The 25102-nt window shown below is 35.3% G+C and overlaps 1 protein-coding gene across 1 annotated transcript in view; it reads left to right on the plus strand.

Annotated features, from left to right (window-relative positions):
* PLCXD2 (phosphatidylinositol specific phospholipase C X domain containing 2) overlaps positions 1 to 24705 on the plus strand; it is an 86022-nt gene extending 61317 nt beyond the window's left edge. The window contains exons 3-5 of the mRNA XM_074301154.1: positions 3846 to 4306; positions 17959 to 18200; positions 23277 to 24705. Coding sequence (XP_074157255.1) covers positions 3846 to 4306; positions 17959 to 18200; positions 23277 to 23439 — 866 coding nt within the window. The 3' untranslated portion in view covers positions 23440 to 24705. The remainder of the gene's footprint in view (positions 1 to 3845; positions 4307 to 17958; positions 18201 to 23276) is intronic.
* The last annotated feature ends 397 nt before the right edge of the window (positions 24706 to 25102 follow it).

A 25102-nucleotide genomic window follows, 5' to 3' on the forward strand; every position in this document is an offset into this window, starting at 1 on the left:
GTAAAGGCCAGTTTGCAACTCCTTCAAGTGTTATGAGTCACAGCTGTGGAAACTCTCAGAGAATTTACCTGCCCCTTCACTAGGTATGATCCTTAACAACTTTCAAATCTTTGACATTCCAATTCTATGCCTATAGTCAATCAACATTTCTCTCCCTTCAAAGTTCTTACCATCTGATTATATCATCCTATCTAAATCTTTGTTGAATTTACAGCTTCATCTTTGTCATTGACTATACCTTTTAGCTGTTATCTAAATGATATTTCTCTAACCTTGTCATTGGTCATTGATGTTAAACTTTCAGTTTAACAATCTCTAATTTTTATAGCCTCTGATTTCATTTTGCTTTAGCCATTTTAAGCCTCAATATTACCCAAATTGTTTCCCCTTTATTTCCCCTTTGATCGTAGCCTATCCTTCCACTTATCTTGATTTGTCTCTTCTCTCTAATTTATTCTTCACTTTCATAATGACCTAAAGTTGTTTTTAAAATCTATCCCCCCAAAAAATTAAAAAAAAATATCCTCTCTGCTTTACCTTTCTTTTCTTCCCTTCACAACTACAAAATATAGCCTGCTAGTAAGGAAACATTATCTGTCCCTAAACCACTTGACTTCTTGTTTTTTTATTGTTCACAACCTGTAGTCCTTAAGCCTGGATTGACCCACCTTGCTCATTTCTATTTCTACTTCTGAGTTTCAAAGCATTTTTGGAAAAATTCACTTATCCACACTAAGTCATCCCACCTTAGGTGAACCCTTAATGACGATTCTTTTGTTTATTCTCACAGATTGATTACTATGACCTCTTTCAGTTCCCCCAATTCTACTCTGATAGGGAGGATCTTTACTAGGGACATTAAGATTGTGTTCATAATTCTTTTATATCTTTTTGTTTCTTCTCTACCTTTCTATGTCCTCCTGCCCTTTCCAATTGCAAGGGAGGCAGCTTTCTTGCCAATGCTTACCCTTCTACTTTTATCCTTGATTCCATTATTTTCTTTCTCCAGGGGCTCCTGTTATCTCCAAAATCAAATATAAAATCCTTTCTTTGGCTTTTAAAGAATTTTATAACCTGACTCTTTTTTATTTTTCCAGTCTTTTTCATACTTTAATCCTCTCAAAATACTGATTCAGAGACATTGACCTCTTTGTGGTTCCTTGCATGATGCTACATTTCCCAATTTGGCTCATTTTCAGAGGCTATTCTTCCTATCTGCTATTCTCTCACCCCTGATTTTCATCTCCTAACTTTCTTCAGGTCCCAACTGAAAATCTTCTTTCTGTAAAAAAAAAAAATACTTTTAGTGCCTTATTTCTAATATTATCTTCAATTTGTCATCTATATATCTTATTTGTATATAGTTTGTACAATGTCTTCCACATTAAAATGAGTTCCTTAAGAGCACTGCTATTAGATTTTTTTTTTTGGTCTTTCTTGGTATCACCAATGCTTAGGATAATGCCCAGGACATAATAGGCACTTAAAAATGACTGGTTACTAGATTTTTTTGAGGTCTTGTTATTTCTTCAATATCTTCTTGACCATATACTCTTTCTTCTCTGACTATAAATATATTTAGTACTCCTCAGCCTAAAAACAAAACAAACAAAAAATACTATCACCTTCCTTTGACCCAAACATCCCTCATCTAGCTATTGCCCTATATTTCTTATTCCCTTCACTATCAAACTTATAGAAAGAATAATTTATGCTTGCTACCATCATTAATTGCTTCATTAACTACTCACTCTTCAAATGTCTATAGTCTGTCTGCTACTCTCATCAAACTTCTCTCTCCAAGGTCACCAGATGTTTCTTAATTAACAAATCCAATACTTTTTTCTCACTCCTCATATTTCTTAACCTCTCTTCAATATCTGACACAGTTATTGATTATTTTTCTTCTTAATGCTCTCTTCCCTTAGCTTCTAAGATATTACTTTTTTCCTCCTCCTTGACTATTCCATATCTGTTATTTTTTGAGTCATCTTCTTCCTCCTGCCCCTGAAGGGCTAGTGTCATCCAACATATTGTACTTAGTCCTGTTCTTGAATCTCTTCCCTATACTCTCTTTATAATTCATTTGCTTGCATAATTTTTATAACTTAATGCAGATGGATCTCAAAAGCATATCTCAAAATTGAAACTCTTCTCTGAATCTTTTTTCTACCTGTCCAAAACCCTTTTTTGTTTGATAACACCTCCATCCCATTAATTAAATTAATTTTGAAAATTCAAAGTAATCTTCAAGTTTTCCTTTTCTATTGTGGTATAGCAAGAATGACACAGGCCAATCTGGTTGTTCTGATACAGAAGAGGAATGAAATAATAAACTCACAAATCATCTTGCAATTAATAAAAAAAAAGTGTACTTAAAGAAGGAATATAAAGAAAATTCATTAAAGATACCAGAAAGATATTGCAGTGCTTTGAAATTTGAGGCCCCAGACCAATGGTTTCTAAACCTTTTAAGAAAAAAAAAAAAAAAAACTTAGCCTGATAGGTGTCAGATATGTCATTCCTACAACATCTAGTCAGTGGTCAAAGTCCTAAGAGTTCTATCCCCATAATACCCCTTCACTCAAACTACCATCATCCTCAGTCAGCTTTTTGTCACCTCTCACTTGAATCATTGAAATAGCTTTTTAAAAGGTATTTCTACTTCTAGGATTTCCTTTCTCTGGCTCATCCATCACAAAATTGTTAAAACATTTTTCCCAACTCACAAGTTTGACAATTTCATTCCTCTGCCAATGGCTTCCTATTACATTGAGAATAAAATATAAACTTATTACCCTGACATTTAAGACCCTCCACAATTTATCTTCCATAGGCACAATATTGTCTCATACTACCCTTTTTTTCTCCATTCAAGTCAAAGTGTATAAATAGATTTGCCTCTCTTGCTCCCTTATATAAGAACATATTTATTTCATATCTTTTCACATTGAAATCCTTTTTTTTTTTAAAGGCCCAGTATAGGTGATATTTCCTCCATGAGATATTCTAATATTTTACCTGAAACTGATCTCTGTCACAACATTTTCTCATTTCCCTCTCCCCACCACATTTTCATAGCATCTTTCTAGGATCTCGCCTTTTCATTTATTATACTTTAACTGATATTGTAGTCACATATGAAAAGGCCATATTTTCTCTATTCATATTATAAATTTCTTATGAGAAACGAACATTGAGATTATTACTTTTGTAGTCTAACAACTTAACATCGTTTCTTGTAAATGGTAGATATTCTTATTGAATTGAATAACTCTCCAGTGAGTTCACTGGTAGAAACAAGGACAGCCATATAAAATATCTTCATCTTTTCTATTAGCAAGTTACTTTAATTAAGTATATTTCTCTATATATGTAATGTATATTTATTAATATCTTCTATTTTTATGTCACCTATATTTACCAATACATACTTTTCATCTCTTTTCTAGAGGCCTATGTCTTTAAAAAAAAATTTAAGAGATGATAAAAGGGTAAAAAGTTCTATAACTTCTTATTTCAAGTCCAGTCACTTTATCAGAATAATACCTCTGACTGCCTTAAGGCAAAGTTACCTTATCACCACAAACTCCCTTCCAATCTGCCCCAGAAAGTTCAAAGTAATGTAACCTTTATTAACAAAATATTGAAATTCTGGCATTTGCAACAGAATCCATACAGGATCTCAGAGCTATTGAAAGATTCACTCTCCACAAGAGGCTTATTCCCTCAATACAGAGGGAGCTCCTTGAGAGCAGAAACTATCCTACTTTTTCTATTCCCAGAGGCAGTATATGTTTGCTGCTTCCAACATTTGTCACCTATTTTATTCTTTCTTCCTTTAGGGTCTCATGATTCTTTCAGCTACTGGGTAGATGAAAAGTCTCCCGTGGGACCAGACCAAACTCCAGCTATCAAGAGACTTGCCAGGATCTCCTTTGTGAAAAAGCTGATGAAGAAATGGTCTGTGACACAGAACCTGACATTCAGGGAGCAGTTAGAGGCAGGGATTCGCTACTTTGATCTGCGTGTATCATCCAAGCCTGGAGATGCTGACCGGGAGATTTACTTCATTCACGGTCTTTTTGGCATCAAAGTCTGGGATGGGCTGATGGAAATCAACTCTTTCCTCACACAGCACCCCAAAGAGGTTGTCTTCCTGGACTTCAACCACTTCTATGCCATGGATGATGCCCACCATGAATACCTGATTCGACGGATCCAAGAAGCATTTGGAACCAAGCTCTTCCCATCTGAGAGAGTGGAGAATGTGACCCTGAGTACTCTGTGGGAGAAAAAATGCCAGGTGGGTAAAAGACACTGAGTGGTATTTAGTGTGGTATAGTTATCTTGGACCAGGCCTTCAATGAAAATCAGCCATTCCTATTGCTGGTCACAAGAATGAACCCCAAAATCTGCAATAGCCAAAAAAGAAATTTATTTGTCATCTGGGAGAGGAGAGGCCCAGAAGCAGAGTTAGCTCCCTGATGAATCTTTGTGAGATTATATTATATAGAGTTCAGATAATAGCATAAGGACATTTACCTAATTGACCTCATGAAGGCTGTAGGTAGAATCTTAAGAAAGGCAGTTGGAGAGGTGCATTAATAGGTTTGTTGATATAATTTAGGGAACCCAAAACAAAACCTGAGAGGATCCCAAATAACCACTGGACAAACTTGCAAAATTCCTTATAGCCATCCATTTTCTTTAGAAGATCTCTGAGGTCAATCTGAGTTCACAGTAAGCTTGTGGGTTAGATATATTTTAGTGACATAAAGCTAGACTCAAACAATAATAACAAATGAAAAATTATAAAGTATTTTTGCATACTATCTCACCCATTTCCAAATATTGCACCAGTTAACCAATTTTAAGTGTTCTAGTTCCTTAAGGCTACCTTATAAAAAGGATAAGAGAAAGAAATAAGCATTTTTATAGCACTTACTATGTGCCAGTCATTGTGCTAAACATTTTTACAAATGTTATTTCATTTGATTTTCAAACAACTCTTCAAGGTAGATGCTATTCTTATCCTAATTTTACAGCCAGAAAACTGAGGTAAACAGAGGTAAAGTGACTCACTGGCCAAAAGTTACACAACTAGTAAATATCTGAAGCCAGATTTTAATTCAAGTTTTCCTGAGTCTAGACTCTAGTACTCAATCACTGAGCTACATAGCTTCCCTATTTCATATTCCAATTCAAAACCCATGTCTTTGGTTTTAACATGTTTAAGATATTGGATTTAAGTGACATACAACCTAGGGTGGACAGAGATTGACATAAGAACATTAATAGAATATGATAACATTGAAAATAGTGATATTCAGAGAGTTTAATGTTTAATTTTCTAGTTTTTCCTCTTCCTTTTAAAATAGGAAAGTATTCTTCCTTTTCTCACAGATGGTTTAGTATGAACATCAAAGTAAATGGTCAAAGAATATGAAAAAAGAAATTATAAATTATTCATAATCATTTGAAAGAAATGCACAATTGACATAGGACCAAAAAAGATGTAAATTAAAATAACTTTGAAATTTTCCTTCTACCAATCAAATTATTGAAAAAATATTAAAAGTAATGAAACTCAGTACTAGCAGAGTTGTAACATGCACTAATTTTTTGCTGAAGGAATCAGAAATAATGTGTCTTTGGTAAGTAGTCTAGCAAAACATAATAGAATATACTTTGAATTAATAATTCTATTATTGGGAGCATATTCTAATAATGTAATCAAGGACAAAAAATATAGCTATCTGCTTAGACATTTTCATAATGGCATTATTTGTAATTGAAAAAAAATATAGGCCAGTGTATGTAGGACAGCTAGGTGGCACAGTAGATATTGCACTGACTTGGAATTAGTAAAACTGAGTTCAAATCCAGCCTCAAACACTTAATAGTTTTGTAACCTTAAGCACTTAACCCTATTTGCCTCAGTTTCCTCTTCTGTAAAATGAGCTGAAGAAGGAAATGCCAGGGCAACTAGATGAAATAGATAAATAGATAGAGCATCAGCCCTGAAGTCAGGAGGACATGAGTTCAAATTTGACCTCAGACACTTAACACTTCCTGGCTGTGTGACCCTGGGCAAGTCACTTAACCTCAGTTGCCTCAGGAGAAAAAGAAGAAGAAGGAAATGGCAAACCATTCCAATAACTTCACTAAGAAAACCTCAGACAAAAAGTTGGATATGACTAAAATGACAGAACCACACAAAGACATGCTTGCCCAAAAGATTTTTAAGATACTGAACATAAATGATTTCTAGAGCAGCTTTAGGGATCTCCTTGGAATATAAATTATTATAGAGACCAATGTAAACATGCTCCAGGATAGAATAGGTGTAGACCTCTTTGTAATTTGAATTAAATTAAAATAACTTTGAGTAGCATAGCCATAGCAATAGGTACAGTTCATCATTGTTGATGTCATCTCACTTTCATCCATTAATATTCTTTCTGCCTCCCAACTTGTGTGACTGAGGGTTCTCCTAATCTCTGCTTACCACTATCTATACAAACTCAAGAGCCACTTCATGCCTCAATCTCAACATCTTCTAGAAGTCAAATAATCTTTACCAGGGTTTGCACTATTAACTGATAACTACTGAATTCATCATCTGTTCATTAATGGGTTTTTTTTTAAAGTACTTTACACTCCTTAGCAGGAATGAAAATGTAAGTAATGTTTCGATGGGGATGGGAAGAAAGAACAAAGAAGAAAAGCCCATTCTGCAGAAGGCCAAGACCATAAGGACATAATGGTAGCTAACATCTATGTTGTTGTTGTAGTTGTTGAATCAGTTTAGTTTTATCTGACTCTCATTATGCAACTTGGGGTTTTCTTGGCAGACGTAGAGCCAAGGAATGAGGAAATAGAAGCAAACAAGATTACGAGATTTGCCCAGGGTTATATAGCTAGTAAGTGTCTGAGTCAGATTTGAACTCAGATTATCCTGACTCCAGATCTGGTGCTGTCTTCCTAGCTGCCCCAATATTTATATAGCATTCTTAATATTTTCAATGCTCTTTACATATATTATTTCATTTGACCTCCACAACAACATGTAAAAGTTAGTATGAGCTGCATTTTAATGATAAGGAAACTAATGCTCTAAATCACTATTGATTAGAGAAATGCAAATTAAAACAACTCTGAGGTACCATCTCACACCTCACAGATTGGCTAAGATGACAGGAAAAGGTAATGATAAATGTTGGAGGTTATGTGGGAAAACTGGAATACTAATACATTGTTGGTAAAGTCATAAACTGATCCAACCATTCTGGAGAGCAATGTGGAACTATGCCCAAAGGGCTATCAAACTGTGCGTACCGTTTGACCAGCAGGGCCACTATTGGGTCTGTATCCCAAGGAAATCATAAGGAAGGAAAAGGACCCACATGTGCAAAAATGTTTGTAGCAGCTCTTTTTGTAGTGGCAAGAAACTGGAAATTGAATGAATGCCCATCAGTTGGAGAATGGCTGAATAAGTTGTGGCATATGAAGGCAATGGAATATTATTGTTTATAAAAAATGATGAACAAGCTGATTTTAGAAAGGCCTGGAAAGATTTACATGAATTGATGCTGAGTAAAAGAAGCAGAATCAGGAATACATTGTACACAATAACAGCAAGAATGTGCAATGATCAACTATGAAAGAACTTGGTTCTTAGTGTTTCAGTGATCCAAGGCAATCCTAATAGACTATGAATAGAAAATAGTATCTGTATCCAGAAAAAAAAAAAAAAACTCAGGAGATTGAATGTAAAACAATACATGCTATGTTCACTTCTCTTTTTTTTTTTCTCTCCCAGTTTTTCCTTTCTGTTCTGATTTTTCTCTCCCAACATGATTCATAAAGCAATGTATTAAAAAAAATAAAAATTATAAAATAAAGATGAGGAAAATAAGGCAAAAAACCTTAAATGATTTCCTCAGAAACATAAGCTATTAAATATCTGAGGGACAATTCAAATTTGACTCTAATTCCAAATACTGCATGCAATCTACTCTGCCACCTAGTGGTTTCATTCAGATTGTCCCTGATTCACCCAGCTATGTGATCAGTCCTGCCATTTCATACCAGGTTTTTCAGGATACTATACTTCTGTGTCAATGGAGAAAAGTCATTTTCACCATCGTTTTTTCCCCTTCCACCTGCATTGCCACTGGAATTCAAATGATTAGTATTAATAAAATAATAATAAATAATTTGTTTATTTCTTTTGATCAAAGTGTTTTTATACTTAGTGCATATTTTTTCAAAGTCAGAAAGATAGTAAGTCACAGAGTTAGGACTAGGTATTTTAAAAAAATAATCTACCCTCTGAAAGATTGTTTTTGCCCTGATCTAAAATATAGCTGAAATAGGAGGTTCCATTCTAAGATTTCTTTTGAATTTCAGGCAGGTACAAGGAAACTCCTATACAGAGAGGATTTTTATCTATACTTAGGTATGATCATCAACCAAGAAAGCCCAGACCAGTGAGAAGCCTATTTAAATATACCTCCTTGCCCAGTTCTTGCTGTCTTCGGAAGACTTTCTGAAGCAGACAGGTCTAATGGAAATTTGCTTTGATTTGATATGTTTGTATCAGGATATTAGGGAAAGAGACATTCAAACAGAATCTAGTTTACTTAGCCTTTCCTTGTCTTTTTCAGATTTTATATGCCAGCTAGTGTTCATCTGTTCACAGATAAATTAACAGAAACATCCAAATAAATGGCCAAAGATTAGAAAATCTTCAAGAAAGAAAAGCCAAATTATTCCTAGTCATTAAAAAAATGTTGAATTTCTCTAATAATAATAACTAGAGATATAAACTAAAATAACTTTATGATACTACATACACACCACTTAAGTTAAAAGAAACGAAAGGCAATACAATTCATTGATGTCAAAGTTATAGAGAAGCAGGTAGACAGTCATTCCTACTGGTATTGCAAATTAGTAGAATTTGTTTTAAATAGACTGGCAATCTACCATAAAAGATAGAAAATTATTATTCTTTTGGTTAATAATTCTGTTATTTAAAATATACCTTAAATGTGTCATCAGAAAAAAAAAGAGGAAGGTGATATTTAGCCAAAGATTTTTGTACTAGAATTTCTTATAATTGGGGAAACACCTAGTAATCTAAATGTCCAAAAGTAGGGTAGAGGTTAAATAAACTGGCATGTATTAATGTAATAGAATACTTCAATGCAATTATGACTGATAAGAATGAAGAATATAAAGAATTTTAAAGAATGCAAAGTAAAAGAAATTGAATTTTAAGTACAGAGTATTGGGGCAGTCAGGTAGTGCAGATAGAACACCAGCCCTGAAATCAGGAATTCCTGAGTTCAAATCTGGCATTAGACACTTAACACTTCCTGTGTTACCTTGGGCAAGTCACTTAACCCCAATTGCCTCAGAAAAAACAATAACAACAACAACAACAAAAACAAAAACAGAGTATTCACTAAATCTGACATAAATCATACATAAAAATAATATTATTGAAATATTGTTATTTGTTCCATTAAAATTTTTTATTTATTAAAAGTATTTATTGCCCAAGTATCTTAAAGCCCATATATACACCTGATTATTATTAATTCTGTTCAACGTTAATTTATTAAGTCCCAACTATGTGCCAGAATTTATGATAACAATGATTAACATTCATGTATTACTTTAAGATTTACAAAGTGATTTAAATAAATAACATAAGTGATCCTCTTAATGCACAACTTGGTGGCTCAATGGAGAGAGCACTGGACCTGAGTTCAAATTCAGCCTCAAACACTCACTAGCTGTGTGACTGGGGCAAGTCATTTAATCATGTTTGTCTTAATCTACTGGAGAAGGAAATGGAAAATTACTCCAGTATCTTTTCCAAAAAAACCCCAAATGGGGTCTTAAAGAGTCAAGTAAGGCTAAATAGAAACATCATTCTTCCCCATAGCTTGTGAAATAAGTAGTATAGGTAACGTTATCCTTATTATACACATGTAAAATTGAGGCTCAAAGAATTAAAATTATCTGCTTATAGTCACATCGGTAAAATTATAGCAAGCTTTACAGAAAATGCCAGAGAAAAGATTTGAACTTAGTTTTTCTTCTGTTGGTTTTAGGGTCAACAGTCTTCCTAATTATACGAACACTAGTGAAATGAAGATGCTGTGACGATATACAAGATTATGCTATTTGCAAATCTTAATAATTTCCACACTTATAAAGTTCTACAGAGGTGACCTCGATAGTCCTCACACAAATAATATTCTAAGTTAGAAACTCTATTTTCATTTTAAATTGGGCAGAAATCAGCATAAGAATGAAAAGTTCAGGAATAGCAAACATTATGGAACATGAATATACTGGAATAGGGGGAAACCTGCCCTCTGCAGGAGTTTGAGAGTATAGTCTTTATCTTGTTAAAAAAAAGTCTTTTTTCTTTACCTTCTTTCCTTCCTTCCTTCTTTCCCTCCCTTCTTCCTCCCCTCCTTTTCTTCCTTCCTTCTTTCCTTTTTTTTAAGCAATGTGGTTTATAGTATTTCCCATGAGAACATTTTTATTATATTCCTTTTAAGATGAAAGGAAATTATTTTTAGATAATTACTTAGATATTTAGATTACTTTCATGATTTCAATAATCTAAGCCACTTAGTGAACAAATAGTAGTAACTATGATATACATTATTACATTAGTATGATCTATCTAAAAATCTATATCTATATCTATCTAGACATCTATTTCTAACGTATATCAATGTTTTTGTAATTGCATATATGTATATCTATATACATCTACAGATATACATACAATTATATATAATGGTCAATGAGAAATAATCACTCTTTGTATTTAGTTTGCATATATGTATTTATATATAGATGTATATATGCAAATATAATTATCATATATGATAATTGGATAATGACCATTTAGAAATAATTAAGAGAGAGAAAACACTATGATTGAGGGGGATAGGGAAAGGCTATAATATAGGATACAAGCATAAAGTAGTAATGCTAAAAGGACCTTTCAATCTCCTCACTTAATAGATGAAAAAAATTAAGAATTAGAGAGATTATACGACCTGTCCAAAGTTACATAGGTAGCAGGTTTGCAGAACTAGGCCATTGCAGCATGGAATATGTGAGTTGAAATGAATCTTGACAATCATCTAGTCTAACTATCACAGTAAAGGATGCCTTAATAGTTTGTACTTGATATGTGATCATCCAATTCCTATTTGAAGACCTGCAAAAAGGAGAGCTCAAACCCTTGCCAAAAAATAGTCTATTTCACTTCTGGACTATTCTGATCATTGAGAAATTTATCCTGATATCAAATCTAAATGGACTTTTCGCTATTTCTCCAATTTTATCTCCTGGGGCCAAACAGAACCATCCTAGTCCTTCATCCCTTTCAAATACTTAGATACCAAAACCTCCTTTCCTCCCAACCCCTACCCCACCACAATATTCTTTTCTCAAGGCTAAATATGCCCAATTTCTTCAACTAGTCCCCTTGTCATATGAATTGAAGGCTTTTTGCTATCTTAGCTGACATTCTCTGGAAACTCTACTTCATAACATATTTCTGAAACCTTAGCACTCAGAATTAAATATATTTCTGATGAAGTTTAATGAGAACATCATAACATCCCATTCTTGTACTTATAAAGCTGATTTTTGTAACCAACTGGAAATCTTTATTTTTATCCCCATCAGATTTCAAGTTATTACATTCAGTCTAGTTCCCTCACTTGCTAAGATCCTTTTAGAACTTGACTCTGTTATCCAGTATGTTAGCCCATTCTTCTGGCTTTGTGTCATCTGTAAATATGATGAATACACCCTTCTATGTCATTGTCTAAGTCATTGATAAAACATGTTAAATAGCACAAATTCCAGCACAGATCCCTGGGGTTTTCCACTGGAAATCTGCCATATTGGGGTTGAACCATTAACAATTATTCTTTGAGGATAGCCATCCAACCAATTCCAAATCTGTCTGCTAATTGGGTAGTTTATTGTCTCAATGCTTTAATAGAAAAGATTATTTTATTTTTATCTTTCAGTCAGTCACTCATTTATTGTTAAGGACCTACTATGTGCCAGATAGTATGTTAAATATGGGGATTTAAAGAGATCACAATCTAATGAGGGCAGATAGCACTTAATGATAACCTGAAAGGGGGAGGGGAGAGAAAGAGGATGAAAGTAGGGCATGATCAACTCAGGAGCACATTTGGTTAGAAATGAAATTACTGCCATGGGCACTCTCCTTTAGTGGGAGATCTGGGGAGAGCCCTCCATCCTTTCCAATCAGAAGGAGGGAGAAACTTGTGGGGAGAAGACCCTGAGTATTTCTAGGTTGATGTCACCTTGTAGGAAGATGAAATTTTAATGAAGTTCAGGAGAGAAGGTGGGTATAAAATATATCCATATTCCCAGTGATAAGTAAAGTTATCTATCATAGGTTAGACAATTAATAAATCAATTTTAAATTGAATTTTCTTGAATTTAATGTAATAAAGCAGAAAAGAAATAACTGTAGGCCTGCCACTCCTAGAACCTTTAGTTAATGAGCTAGGCAGTTTTGCTTTCCATAAGCAATTAGGATTATTGCTAAGGAACCTCATAGGATATATTCCAAAGCCTTTACTTTTTGGTTTCATTTGGTTATTTCAGTTGTGTCTGACACTTTGTGACTCCATTTATTGTTTTTTTAGAAAAGATACTAGAGTAGTTTACCATTTCTTTCTCCAGCTCATTTCACAGATGAGGAAATTGAGGCAAACAGGGTTAAGTGACTTACCCAGGGTCACACCGTAAATATCTGAGGCCAGATTTGAATTCTGGAAGATGAGTGTTTCTGATGCCCAGTGGTCTAACTATTTATTTTATAGATTAGAAAGTTGAGGCCTGGGGAAATTAAATGGTCATCTAAGATCATGCAGATCAAGATTTAAAAGTGAGTATTCTATAAGGTCCATTCTAACTTTATGAGGAAAATATTTTACAAGTTATAAAGCATTATATAAATATTAGTTACTATTATTCAACAATCTATGGCATAGTCTTATTTAAATGAATTCAGCATATCTTTTTAAATTACTTACCCTATGTAAAAAAAAAAAAAAACTATTCATGTATTATCTTTGATACTTTTTTCCAGTATTCTATTTAATAAGTGATAATGCTAAAATATCTAATCTTGAACAAATACTGTTATTGAGATTGGAAAGGGACCCCAAAAGATTAGGGTCACAGACCAGTGTCCCGAGATATCTCAAAAGAATTTGCAGGCTTGAATCCATTTCCTAGTCAAGGGGAAAGGTTTATTGTAGTTGTAATGCCAATTGAAGCAATCTAAATTCCAAGAAAAAAAAAGCAAAGAGACGCATTTATCTAGTTCTTCATGTTATAGATAAGCTAATTTTATGGCCTAGGGATAGAACCAAGGAGTGGTCTCAAAAATTTGATTATCACTTACTGACAGTAATGTTTGTAGGACTATTCTAAGTCCTGAAGACTAGAAATCATTGACAGACATTGTTAGAATAATAGTCTCAGGATCACTAGTATATCTTCCCTAAAGTCTAAGGGAAGAAATATTATTATATTCCTAAACCAGCAGACTTTTATAATCATTGACAGAACAATAGCATTCTTAAATTAGAGGTTCTCAGGATCATAGATTCCAAATCCAGAAGATTTAGAATAACTGACAGATTGTTAGAGCAGAAACCGCCTAAGGTCAAGGGACCTTAAAATTATTGCTATCTCCCTTATATTACATCACTGTGTCTATTTGGAGAAAGAAGTCTTTCCCTAGGCTCTAGAACGAACTACAACTTATGATGATCATGTGATTAACCTAATTAAAATGCATATTTACCACAGATGTCATTAGCAATCAATTATTCAAAAACATTTTTTAAAAAGCATTTCTAGATTAATTGACCTCCTGGTGTAATGAAGTATCTACTCTTCAAGGATCTTCTGTACTTAGCATTCAGAACAGGTTACTCAAGCACCTTAATCATAACTGAACGACACGAATCATTAGCTTAATGCCCATGACAGACAATCAAAGCAGTCAGAACATTCCTATTTCAACACCTGGAAGATTACTGTCAGTCAAACTTGCTGGGATTTGGAGAGCAACTCTTGTAAACAGATTTTGCATTTCTTCCAGGAGAGGGCACTACTGCTGTTATAAGTATATTAATAGGACTCTGCATTCCTAATAGTTTTTTAAGGACAAGCCCTCTCCTGAAAACATATTCATTGCCCTTGTTCCATCATTTTTTCCCTAAAAAGCAATCCTTCTAGAAAATAATGACAAAACTTTGAATTATTTTAGCCAGAACAAACCCTAGTGTTCTTCTAAGAGAATGAACTCTTAAGTGGGTCTGCTAACTACAAAATTATGGGATTTCAGCCAAGTAATTTAATCTTTCCAGGCCTCAGTTTTCCCTTGTTCCTTTGTTTTTTTTATTTGATTGTTTTTAACTTTTTTGTTTTTGCTTGTTTTTAAACCTTTTGCTTAAGGGGGATGGGAAACTTCTCCTACCCTGAGGGTCTCTGATTAGAGATCACACAAATAGCAATCTCTCTGGGGTATTCCAGACCCAAAGAAGAAAGTCAACTACTTTCTCATTATTTCTGATAATCACTTTAAACAAAGTTTAGGTTTTTCTCATTTCTAGAATCTCTCTGAAAGAGAGATCTTTTTAAAATTCATTTTTATTTTATTTTATTTTTTTATTATTATAACTTTTTATTGACAGAACATATGCCTGGGTAATTTTTTACAACATTATTGCTTGCACTCACTGCTGTTCTGACTTTTCCCTTCCCTCCCTCCACCCCCTCCCCTAGATGGCAAGCAGTCTCATACATGTTAATTATGTTGCAGTATATCCTAGATACAATATATGTGTGCAGAACCAAACAGTTGAAAGAGAGACCTTTAGAAAAAATCTCAATGTTCAAAGTAGAGGATAGCTATTTATTTCCTCTACTACCAAAAAAAATTCTTAAAACACAAAAGTCTTATATGCTTTGGGGATAGTGAATGCTGGAATACTTTGTGAAGTTTAAGAACAGATATTCCACTTTCATGTACTGTTTTGGTGATGATCATCTTCTTTGAAAAGCATTGCCCTAGGAAGCATCCAGGAACTCCCAAATTCCCAAGAAAGCCAACAAATTATTCAGTTTTTAATAACATGTCCACAGAGCATGGTAATACAATGGAAAGAGTGCTGATCCTGGAAGTCAGGAAATTCAAGTTCAAATCTATCTTTAAACACTTAATAGTTATGTTGTGTGGGACAGTATTGACCACAAAAACAATCAGAGACTCTCAGAGTAAGAAAAAAAACAAAAAGGAGCTTATTACAATCTTGGGAGAAAAGACATCTCTCATCTGCCAAGGTGTTTGTGAATAAAAGGAGTGCAAAGTAAAAACTGTAGAATATCAAATAGCCTGAATACAGAAGCTCCCAAAGCCCCCACTCCCTCAGCCTGGCCTTTTCTTTCATTGTTTGGTGGAGTGCAGGCTTACATTCTAGTTGTAGAAATCTAATCCCAGAAATAAGAAAAATTTTAAAAAGAGCTACTTAAATGCTAATTAAGAGGTGGTGGGACAAACATCTGCAACTACTTTAGCTATAGTTAGTTAAAGTATAGTTTAAGGCTATATTCCTATGCAAATGTCTTCACTCAGTTAGTTCCACATATTGGGCAAGTCACTTAACCCTGTTTGCCTCATCTGTAAAATGAGCTAGAAAAGGCAAACCATTCCAGTATCTTTACCAAGAAAACCTTAAATCAAGTCACAAAGAGTTTGACACAACTGAATAATGACAACCAACAAATGTCCACTGAAAGAAACATAAAATAAAAAAGGGTTAGGCTTTTGAAATCTACGTATAGGCTCACCAGAATTAGAACATGTACTTTGGCAATATTTGGCTTCCCTGGGAAGAGAGGAAAGGGAAATTCCTTTTTCTCTTTTCTCACAGGATGTCTAAGGAAGAGCTATTAGAGACAAGAAAGCAAGACTAAAGTTTTCTCCCACTTCAAAGTCTTCTGAAGGGCAGCTCATACTGTGCACAGACCATTCCTCCTTGATGCAGCTTCCTGTTGTGGGAGAGGACTGTAAGGGAGGGAAGGAATATAGCCACCAACCCAATATTTCTGGTTGCAGAAAAGGCCCAAGCATGTTTGCCAGGAGGATCTATTCTCACCATTGAGTGGATTTCATAGCATTTATAGGATTCTCCCCACCCCCATCTCCATCTCTGACCCTAGGCCCATCCCCAAAAACTTTCCATGTAGGGAACTTCAATGCATCTACCTCCCACAACTAGAGAACTCAGTGGCTAGAGCATCAGGCTTAGAATTAAAAAGACCTGAGTTCAAATTCCACTCTTAGATTATCTGTGAGAGCTTGGGCATGTGATTCAATATCTGTCTGACTATTTGCTAAGCTGTAAAATGAGGAAAATAATAGCATCTACTTCCCAGTGTTGTGGGGGTCAAGAGAAATATTTGTGAAGCTCTTAGCACAGTGTCTGCCACATAGTAAATGATGTGATTTGAGCATCATGATGATGAACATCACGATGAACATGAAATGGATGATGTAGACACCAAATGATGGCAGGCGCCAAAAGTTGGGGTTTGGTCATGTGAAGAATTCACAGTGGCCATTCTCTTTGACAAAAGGCAGGTTTATTTAGGGAATCGATTATATACAAAATGAAGGCATATAGTAAACAACAGGAATGATAAATATGAGGTAGACTGGGAGAGCATATGAAAGAGAAGTTTCTCAGTAGAACTCACAATTACCAGGAGAAAGGGAGCACCCCATGAGGTTGGGACATGTTCTTAGCTGGTAGGCTAAATCCTGAAAGGAACTTAGTACCCTAAAAGAATTAGTTAACTGTAAAGAGAAGGGGAGTTGATAAGCATAGTGGAATTAGGAAAGATATGTTGTGACACAGAGTGGGTGTGTAAGGAAAAATATCCCACAAGGCAGAGTATTGTAGCAGACGGACCCAAAGGATCAGACTGGACAGCTTCCCCAGAGTATGGGATCATGGAGCTAAACTAATCTCTATCAGAGACTTCTCCCTGCCTGACTCAAGGATTAATTTTTTTATAAATTCTTGTGCTAACCACACCTAACATTGAAGACCTCATCAGTAATAATAATCATCATAACCTCATCAGTTAATAAACATTTTCCCCCTTCTCCCTATTGACACATAAAGATGAAGTTTTTAAAGACCTCATGGTCTCTAAGAATTCTTTCAGCTAAGAAATGTTGTGTTTTCATCTTATCTACTTTGCCTTCTCTCAATATACACATATTCCCTAAAATTAACTCCATATATCTGGCTGACAAAATAATCTACTAACTTGATAACTATTTTATGAATAATAATAAAAGTTATACATGTATTTGTGATTAGCTATGGACCATATCCAATGATTTTCTTTCCTCATCAACTTTAGTGTAAAGCCAAAGTAATGACTTCCATATTAAATAACACATTTATATATTCCATAATAGTAAATATCATGTGTTTATTACATATTCATAATAGTATTTATTGAAAATTTATAATATATGTAAAATTGCACAATGCTTCAAGGACAAGGATATTTTCATTCTCATCACAATCCTATGAGAGGTACATGTGTTATTGTTGCCCCCATTTTACAGATGAGGAAAGGTAGCAATTAAATAACTCATCAAGTGTCACACAGCTGGGAACTGCCTAAGCTCAGATTTGAATTCAAGATGTTCCTCATTCCAAGTCATTTTCCATTGTGCTATCTAACCTACCTTGTGCTACTTATCTACCAATTTTCACACCATAATTTTTCTTATTTTTATTTCTCTCTTTTTTCTGTTTCTACATATTTCAGGTTCTTATTTTCTACCATTCTCCCCTGTCCATGCAATATCCTTTCTTGTGGCCAGGACACAGGATTCCAGCACCATGGGCGAACACAACATGCGTGAGGAAACTCATACTCTTCTTAGAAACGACTCTTGGTGAAAGAGCTCCCCATGGATTTTTCCATGTCTCCCAAGCTATTCTCACACCCAGAGTGAAGACCATTGCTCGAGGCCTGGTTGGTGGCCTCAAGAACACACTGGTGCACAGGTAAGCATTTGCCAATTTGGTTCCACAAGTGAAGCTTTTCAACAGCTCTATTTAGTTTGGTTCTGTATTATATAAAGCAGCATACCAACCATAGTGCTCTATGAATGCCTTCTCTGACACTATCAATCTCTTATATATGAGCTAGGGTCATCCTGCCTAAAGGAACATATTTTAAAATATATGTATGGTATTGAATCTTTGGTAGAGTCTTTTGAGACATATAGTGCCCATCTGATGAGTGGCCTAGGTGCTATGTGGCCACTGCCCCATTGACCTATGACCAACTATACAACCAAAAAAAAATCTTTCTTCTATGGTGACAGCAAGGGCTAAGGACAAGTGGTAACAACAGCTCCCTCAACAAGTTTCTGCCTGTTCCCCAGTGATGTAGGGAATGCAAAGTTGTATAACTATAAGTTGAAAGGGGATTTTTAATTAATTTATTTTATTAAAGTGGAAAGATAACTGGCTCTTGAAAGAAGAGTCTTGGATTTAAATCCTAACTGTGGTAACTTTTTACCTGTAGCAGTATTTATAAATCATTTAACTTCCTTAGGATTCAACATCCTTATCACTAAAATGAAAGTTAGACTAGATTAATCAATTAACAATCATTTTTATGTACCCATTTTGTGCTATGCACTGTGCTAGAGATATAGATAAAATATATATTTTCAGCAAATGAGAACACAGGCATATGGAAGTTTATACAGTATAATTATGAAGAGAATTTGTTGTTTAGTCACTTTTTTTTTCAGTTACATCTGGCACTTCATGACCCCATTAGGGGCTTTTTATGGCAAAGATACTGGAATGTTTTGCCATTTCCACATCCAGCTCATTTTAAAGATGAATAAACTGAGGCAAGCAGGGATAATTGACTTGTCTGGGGTCACACAGCTAGTAAAAATGCCTGAGCCCAGATTCTTGACTCCAGGCCTGATGCCCCATCTACTGTGCTACCTTGAAGTCCCTATCTAGATCACCATAAACAAATTACTTAAACTACCTAGAACTCAATTTCTTCATCATTAAAGTGAAAGATTCAGATTAATCAATAAACAATCATTTTTAAGTACCCACCATATGCTGAGCATTGTGCAGAACATAAAAATGTTATTTTTTTTAACAAATGAAACAACTAGGACATATATGAGTATACATAGTATAACAATGAAAAAAATGTTATCATTCAGTGAATAAGTACAAAGTGATTTGAAAGGGAATAAGTGAGGTAAATAAGGTTTCAGGGAGAAGTTGATACTTTTGCAATTCATAGGAACTAAAAAACTTCTAAGAGCTGTAAGTAAAAAAGGTAAATTTTTAACATGGAAGAGATTAGGTATATAGTCAGGGGACTTGGGTGAGAGAATGGCATGTGTGAGGAAAAGAGAAAAGTCCAGTTTTGCTCTACTGAAGCATTCAGAAGTTGGAGAATGATGTATGGCAAGCCTGGAAAAATGGACTATGCACAGACCTGTGATTCCATGACAAAAAGGCTAAATTCCAGTATCTCACAGTGCCTTTTCGGCTCTGAATTCCCCATCTGAGTTATTCAAATGCTTTATCAATAGCCTGATCATAGGGATATAATGCCAAAGAGAAGTGTACCCTTGTCCCTGGGAGGAACTATTTCATGTTAAATGTTCCAAAAAGGGTCGCCTGAGATCCCTATTGATCACAGGGACTATTATACTATAAAAATTATACTGTTGACACAAAACAGGAAGCCATGTAGAGTACAAGGTAGAGGCCTCTAAGGAAGGAGATATAGTTCTGGCAAAGAATTTATTCCAAATAGTTGAGTATAGAGTGAGATTAACTTGTCCTCTGGGCACAGAGACTGGAAGCATTGACCTTCTAGCAACCTTCCTTTAAAGGCATAGCCAACCCTTCATATCAGATAAGGAATACAATAATGCTATGGAACTGGAACTGGGAACTATTTTCCTGACCAAATCCAATAGGGAAAAGCTCTAAAGTGGGTTTGCACAGTATTAAGTTGTTAACTTCCAGAGCTCTTAGATAAACAAGGTCACTGGTCTCACACTCTTTGGGCTGGGCAAAAACCACTAGAAATACAGCTTCTCTGGCTGAATTCCTAAGGCAATTTGTACCAGACTCCCAGGAGTAAGTCCTACTATTGGCAAAAGCAAAATGAGACTCTATAACCTAAACGCAGACAAAATTGTGTTTTATCCCATCCTATTCTTTGGGAAATTTTGCCTTTTGTGTATTTTATCCACCAGTTTTGCAGATAGATAATGGATGGGATTTTATAACATTTATGACTTAGTAGTTAAGCATCAGGCAGCTGACTAAGGCAGGATTGTATAGCTAGCAAATTTTGGAGGCTAGATTTGAACCCACGACTTCCTGATTACAAGATCAGTACATTATCCACTATCCACAGTGCCTCCTTAGAACAAAAGAACTGCTTTTGAGACATAGAGAAGTGAGTTTTCTAACATTTATAAAAAAATAAATATGTGCAATTTTTAAAAGTAATATTTCACACTCTGTTGTATGTCACTCCTCCTCTTTAATCCTCATTGTTCTCGAGACAATTTTCTTTCCTCTTACCTCTAGTCTATCTCTACCCTCAAGAATCAAAAGGAAGTATGTTTTTGCTTGAAACTATATGTAAAGCATTCTGGAAGCAAGAGAAAGGCCCTGAATTTCTGCTTAAAGCACTGTTTAAGATCAGGCTCTTCCAATAGCTTTCAAAATCATAGTTAAGTCTCTATACCCCTACCTTATAGTCTTTGAGCTATCATTTAAGTTCATTATAATTTGTTTTTCTTCTTTCTTACCTCAAGATCTTTGATCCTAATATTAACGGATTTGGGGAAGAGGGAGAGGGGATAGGAAAAAGCAGGCAAGAAAGTATGAGATATTTTTCTATTTCATCTTTCTTTCCTTCTTTGTGCCCCAAGCTTTGAAGCAAGCTTGACATGTGCAGTCTGAAATCTGAAACAGAATTCTTTGTCTCTGGTGAGCACAATGAAATACAACACTTTCCTCTCACAGTTTGACCTCCCAGATCCTAGCTCCAGGGATCTGGAATTTTGTACTTTTGTAATTGCATTTTCTTATGCTGAACAGGAAGGGGCGCTTGTGTTTCATTTTTTTTTTTTTTAAGTTTGCCACTGTTCAGAAAGTGGACTGAATTGTGAAATTTCTCCTGCTGCTCAGTGTCTATATCTTTTCCATAGGTGGAGTTTCAATCCCTTCTTTTTCTGCAAACTAGTAGAATTTACATTTCCCATCATGGCTGTCTCCTCAGACCTGCCAAAGTTTACCAGATCTTGCAGGCAGCCTTGTAATGAAGTGAAAAGAGCCTTAGAATTGAAGATAGGAGACCCGAATTCTTGTCCAGGCTTTTTCATTAGTTTACTGTATGCCCTAAGATTCTTTCTAGCACTAACATTCTATGGTTCTCTGAGATGCATAAGTATGTTGTCTGACCTTGAGATTGGCCAGCACTTTTGACCTGAGGGGTACAGAGATGACTCTTTTATATCTACCTTAGAGCCTTGTGTCACATTAGAGTCCTTAGCAGCTTTGAGGATCACAGGCTGACATCCTCCATGAGCCTACTACTAATGTGTTAAATTCTGTCATTTATTCATCTGAGAGGTTAATGTGATGTAGTTGAGAGCTAGTCTCAGAGTCAGCTGCAAGCAAACTCTCTGATACATACTGGTTGTGTGTCATTTAATCTCTCATTTCCCTGGATAACTGACATACATTGTACAATAGATTATTGATAGAATTTCCTCATTAGAAGTTATGCATAAAATTACAGGTCAAATGCAAAAAATAATTCTTTGAACTAAAACATTAGGTTTCAAAATATCATAGAATCATAAGCTTCAAGCTGAAAAGGATCTTAGATATACTGTGGTCCCACTTCTTTCTTCATTTTTACAAAGACTCCGAAGTAGATTAAATGATTTACCCAAATTCTTGCAGGTATTTTATCTGAGATAAAATTTGAACCTAGATTATCTTACATTACTGCCAGGGCCAATGCCCTTTGTACTATTGCCATGAAAAGATTATTACATCACATCATTAATAGCTAATTATAAATTGATTTCTAAGATTTCTATTTCCACAAAGAACCAAATGATTGTGGAGCCTCATGGGAACAGGAAACAGAAGAAGGAGATTCTGATTTCCAAGAAGATTAGGTTTAGAAAATATATTCAAACTTATAGATCAGGGTCTACTACAACAGTCAGTGTTGGGTAGAGAGAATGAAAGGTTAATCACAAAAGGTGAGAGAGTTGACATATCCCAATTTTGCCTCTCTAAATTTTGTCTAGGGCTAGCCTTATTTATAAGATCACCCTATCACAAAACTTTAAATTAAGTGCAATTTGTGAACTCCCCAGAAGCATTACTGATTCAACAAATGTAAGAGAACTCATTTTTATGAGAATACAGCATTGTAAGAATCCTTCATTAATCAGTATTAAATATCACCCCTATGTATCTTGAGTGAGAGACCTGTGCCCATTAATAAATAGAGGAATGTGTTTTCCATTCTGTTACCAATAAGTAAGCTTTCCACTTTGAGCTCATTATATTCTCAAAATTTGAAATGGAATTTCTTGTCACCTGGGTCTATAGGATGGTTACCTCTCTCATAGTATAGCCAGTTGACTAAACTCTGAAAAGTTTCCATTCTCTTATTTAGAGATCAGTGAAGTATAAACATTCCTGAAAGTAGAATATAAACGTCAGCTTTCTGGAGTCTATGATAAGATGTGCCTACCCGTTGTTGTTGTTGTTGTTGTTGTTGAGTTCTATCAGTCAAGTGGGACCTTTCGTGACTCTCTTTGGGGTTTTCTTGACAGATACTGGAGTGGTTTGCCATTTCCTTTCCCAGCTCATTTTACAGGTGAGGAAACTGAGGCAAACAGGGTTAAGTAAACTACTATGGTCACCTGTTATTAAGCATTTTAGGTGTTATCTTTAGATTTTCTTTATTGAGTTATCCTAATTTCTCCTTCTCCTCCTTTTCCTTCTCCTTCTCTTCTTTCTCTCTTCTTCCTCTTCCTCTTCTAGGAACCTTCCTGTGATTTTGAACTGGGTGAAGACACAGAAACCTGGAGTCCTGGGTGTCAACATCATCACATCTGACTTTGTTGACCTGGTGGACTTTGCTACAACTGTCATTGAGTTGAATAACCTCCTTCTACAAGGGGACAGAGCTCTGGCTAAATGCTGATTTCCTTTTTATTTAATTTCATATTGAATTTATTGATTTAGGGCAGGGTTCTGACAGGTGTCCCTGCCAATGGTAGTACTCCCTGGGCAGATTTTGGAAATGAATAAGAGGAGCTCCTTTTTCTTTATTCAAAGGTCCTCTTGCATAATGTTGACAATACTTTCAATTTCAATTTTCCAGATGAAGCTTTTGACACACTGGAAAGTCCAAGGGGAAAAATCCCACTTTAAATAATCAACGTCAGAGTTTCTTTTCACTGGATCATAGGATGTATTCATTGGTCAGGAATGTGGAGATTAGGCCTCATCAGGATATTTTGTGTCCACTGTCTGGCTTCTTTCTCTTAAGTCTTTCAAGATATTGTGCTTGTGTCAGTAAGAGGCCGGAAGCTCAAGTGAGCAGCCCTGATCAGAGAAACATCCTATCCCAAGTGTTGTCTCTCCTGTGGTAGATAGAGCACCTCCCTAGGATTCTGATGGGGTCTTCCCAGTCAGAAAAAGAATCTGTGTTAGGAAGGGAGCTGGGTGATAAATAACCCTCTTCTAAGAGCCAGACAGTAGGACTTAGCATGGTGGTGTTAGTAAGAGGGCTGACTACTTTATTGCTTGCTCTGGTCACATGCTGATTTCCTCAGAGAAATAGGGCCCAGAAGTTTGAGTATCAGGTGTATTTTATAGTCCCAAAATATTACTTCCTTTCCATTTGTTTTAATTGCATATAAGAAAAAGAAAGGGAGAAGATAATTTTAAACTTAGGATTGAAAATGGTTAGATTTGCATGCTCTCTCATCTCTCTTTTTGTTTTGTTTTGGAATCATTTCCCAACGGACTTCCAGTTGACTCTAAATCATTTTGGCAGAGGCCTCTTTGGAGCAGTGTCTTCAAGCCAGCTAACGAGATCACAGTCAGCTCAGGAGTACATCTGGGATCGGTGTCTGTCTTTTGTGACATCATGCCAAGAATATGCATCAAGTGGCGATGCCATAATAAACTGAGGCAAAATCACCATTGAAAAGTGCAGTGGCATTACATGGGCATGTTCCAGTTGGGTTTGGAGCCATTCCATGATTCTTTGGAAACAAGACTACCTCGGGGACATCTAGGATGGTTTGTGTGTCATCCAAAAGCAAAGCAAAGTGAAATAAAACCCAACCTACCAATATTACAAGAATTTCATGTTAATTTTTCAATTTGATCAGCTTCCTGCAAGATATTTGGAGTTAGGCTAACCATCAATGGATGAAGGGCTTTGGAACTCAAAAGAAAACTTTTATTGATTGACAAGAGGTGCTTACTCTGTTAAGAGAGCTCTTTTATCATGTTATTTAGATATTTATTTATTTATTTATTTATTTATTTACACATACTATATTGACAGTGCTTCCTAAGTCAGAAGCATTCACGATGGATCTTCCAGAATTCCTTCCTGCCTGGGACAGACAAGTTTAAAATTTTCCCTTCAATGACAAGACCAACTTTCTCAATCCAGCTATGTGTGATTGTTAGTCTACTATTGACCTTCACTCTATGCTGCCCTTTTTCTTATGCTATCTAAGGACTTTGTGAATTTGGTAGACTTTCCAGAATCATTCTTGCTGCATCAGTACAACAGCTGAGGAAGAAATGGATGCTGAGAACCACCACTTCCCATCTCATCTTTGGAG

The sequence above is a fragment of the Sminthopsis crassicaudata genome, chromosome 3 (genome assembly GCF_048593235.1).
Source record: "Sminthopsis crassicaudata isolate SCR6 chromosome 3, ASM4859323v1, whole genome shotgun sequence".
Classification (NCBI taxonomy): domain Eukaryota; kingdom Metazoa; phylum Chordata; class Mammalia; order Dasyuromorphia; family Dasyuridae; genus Sminthopsis; species Sminthopsis crassicaudata.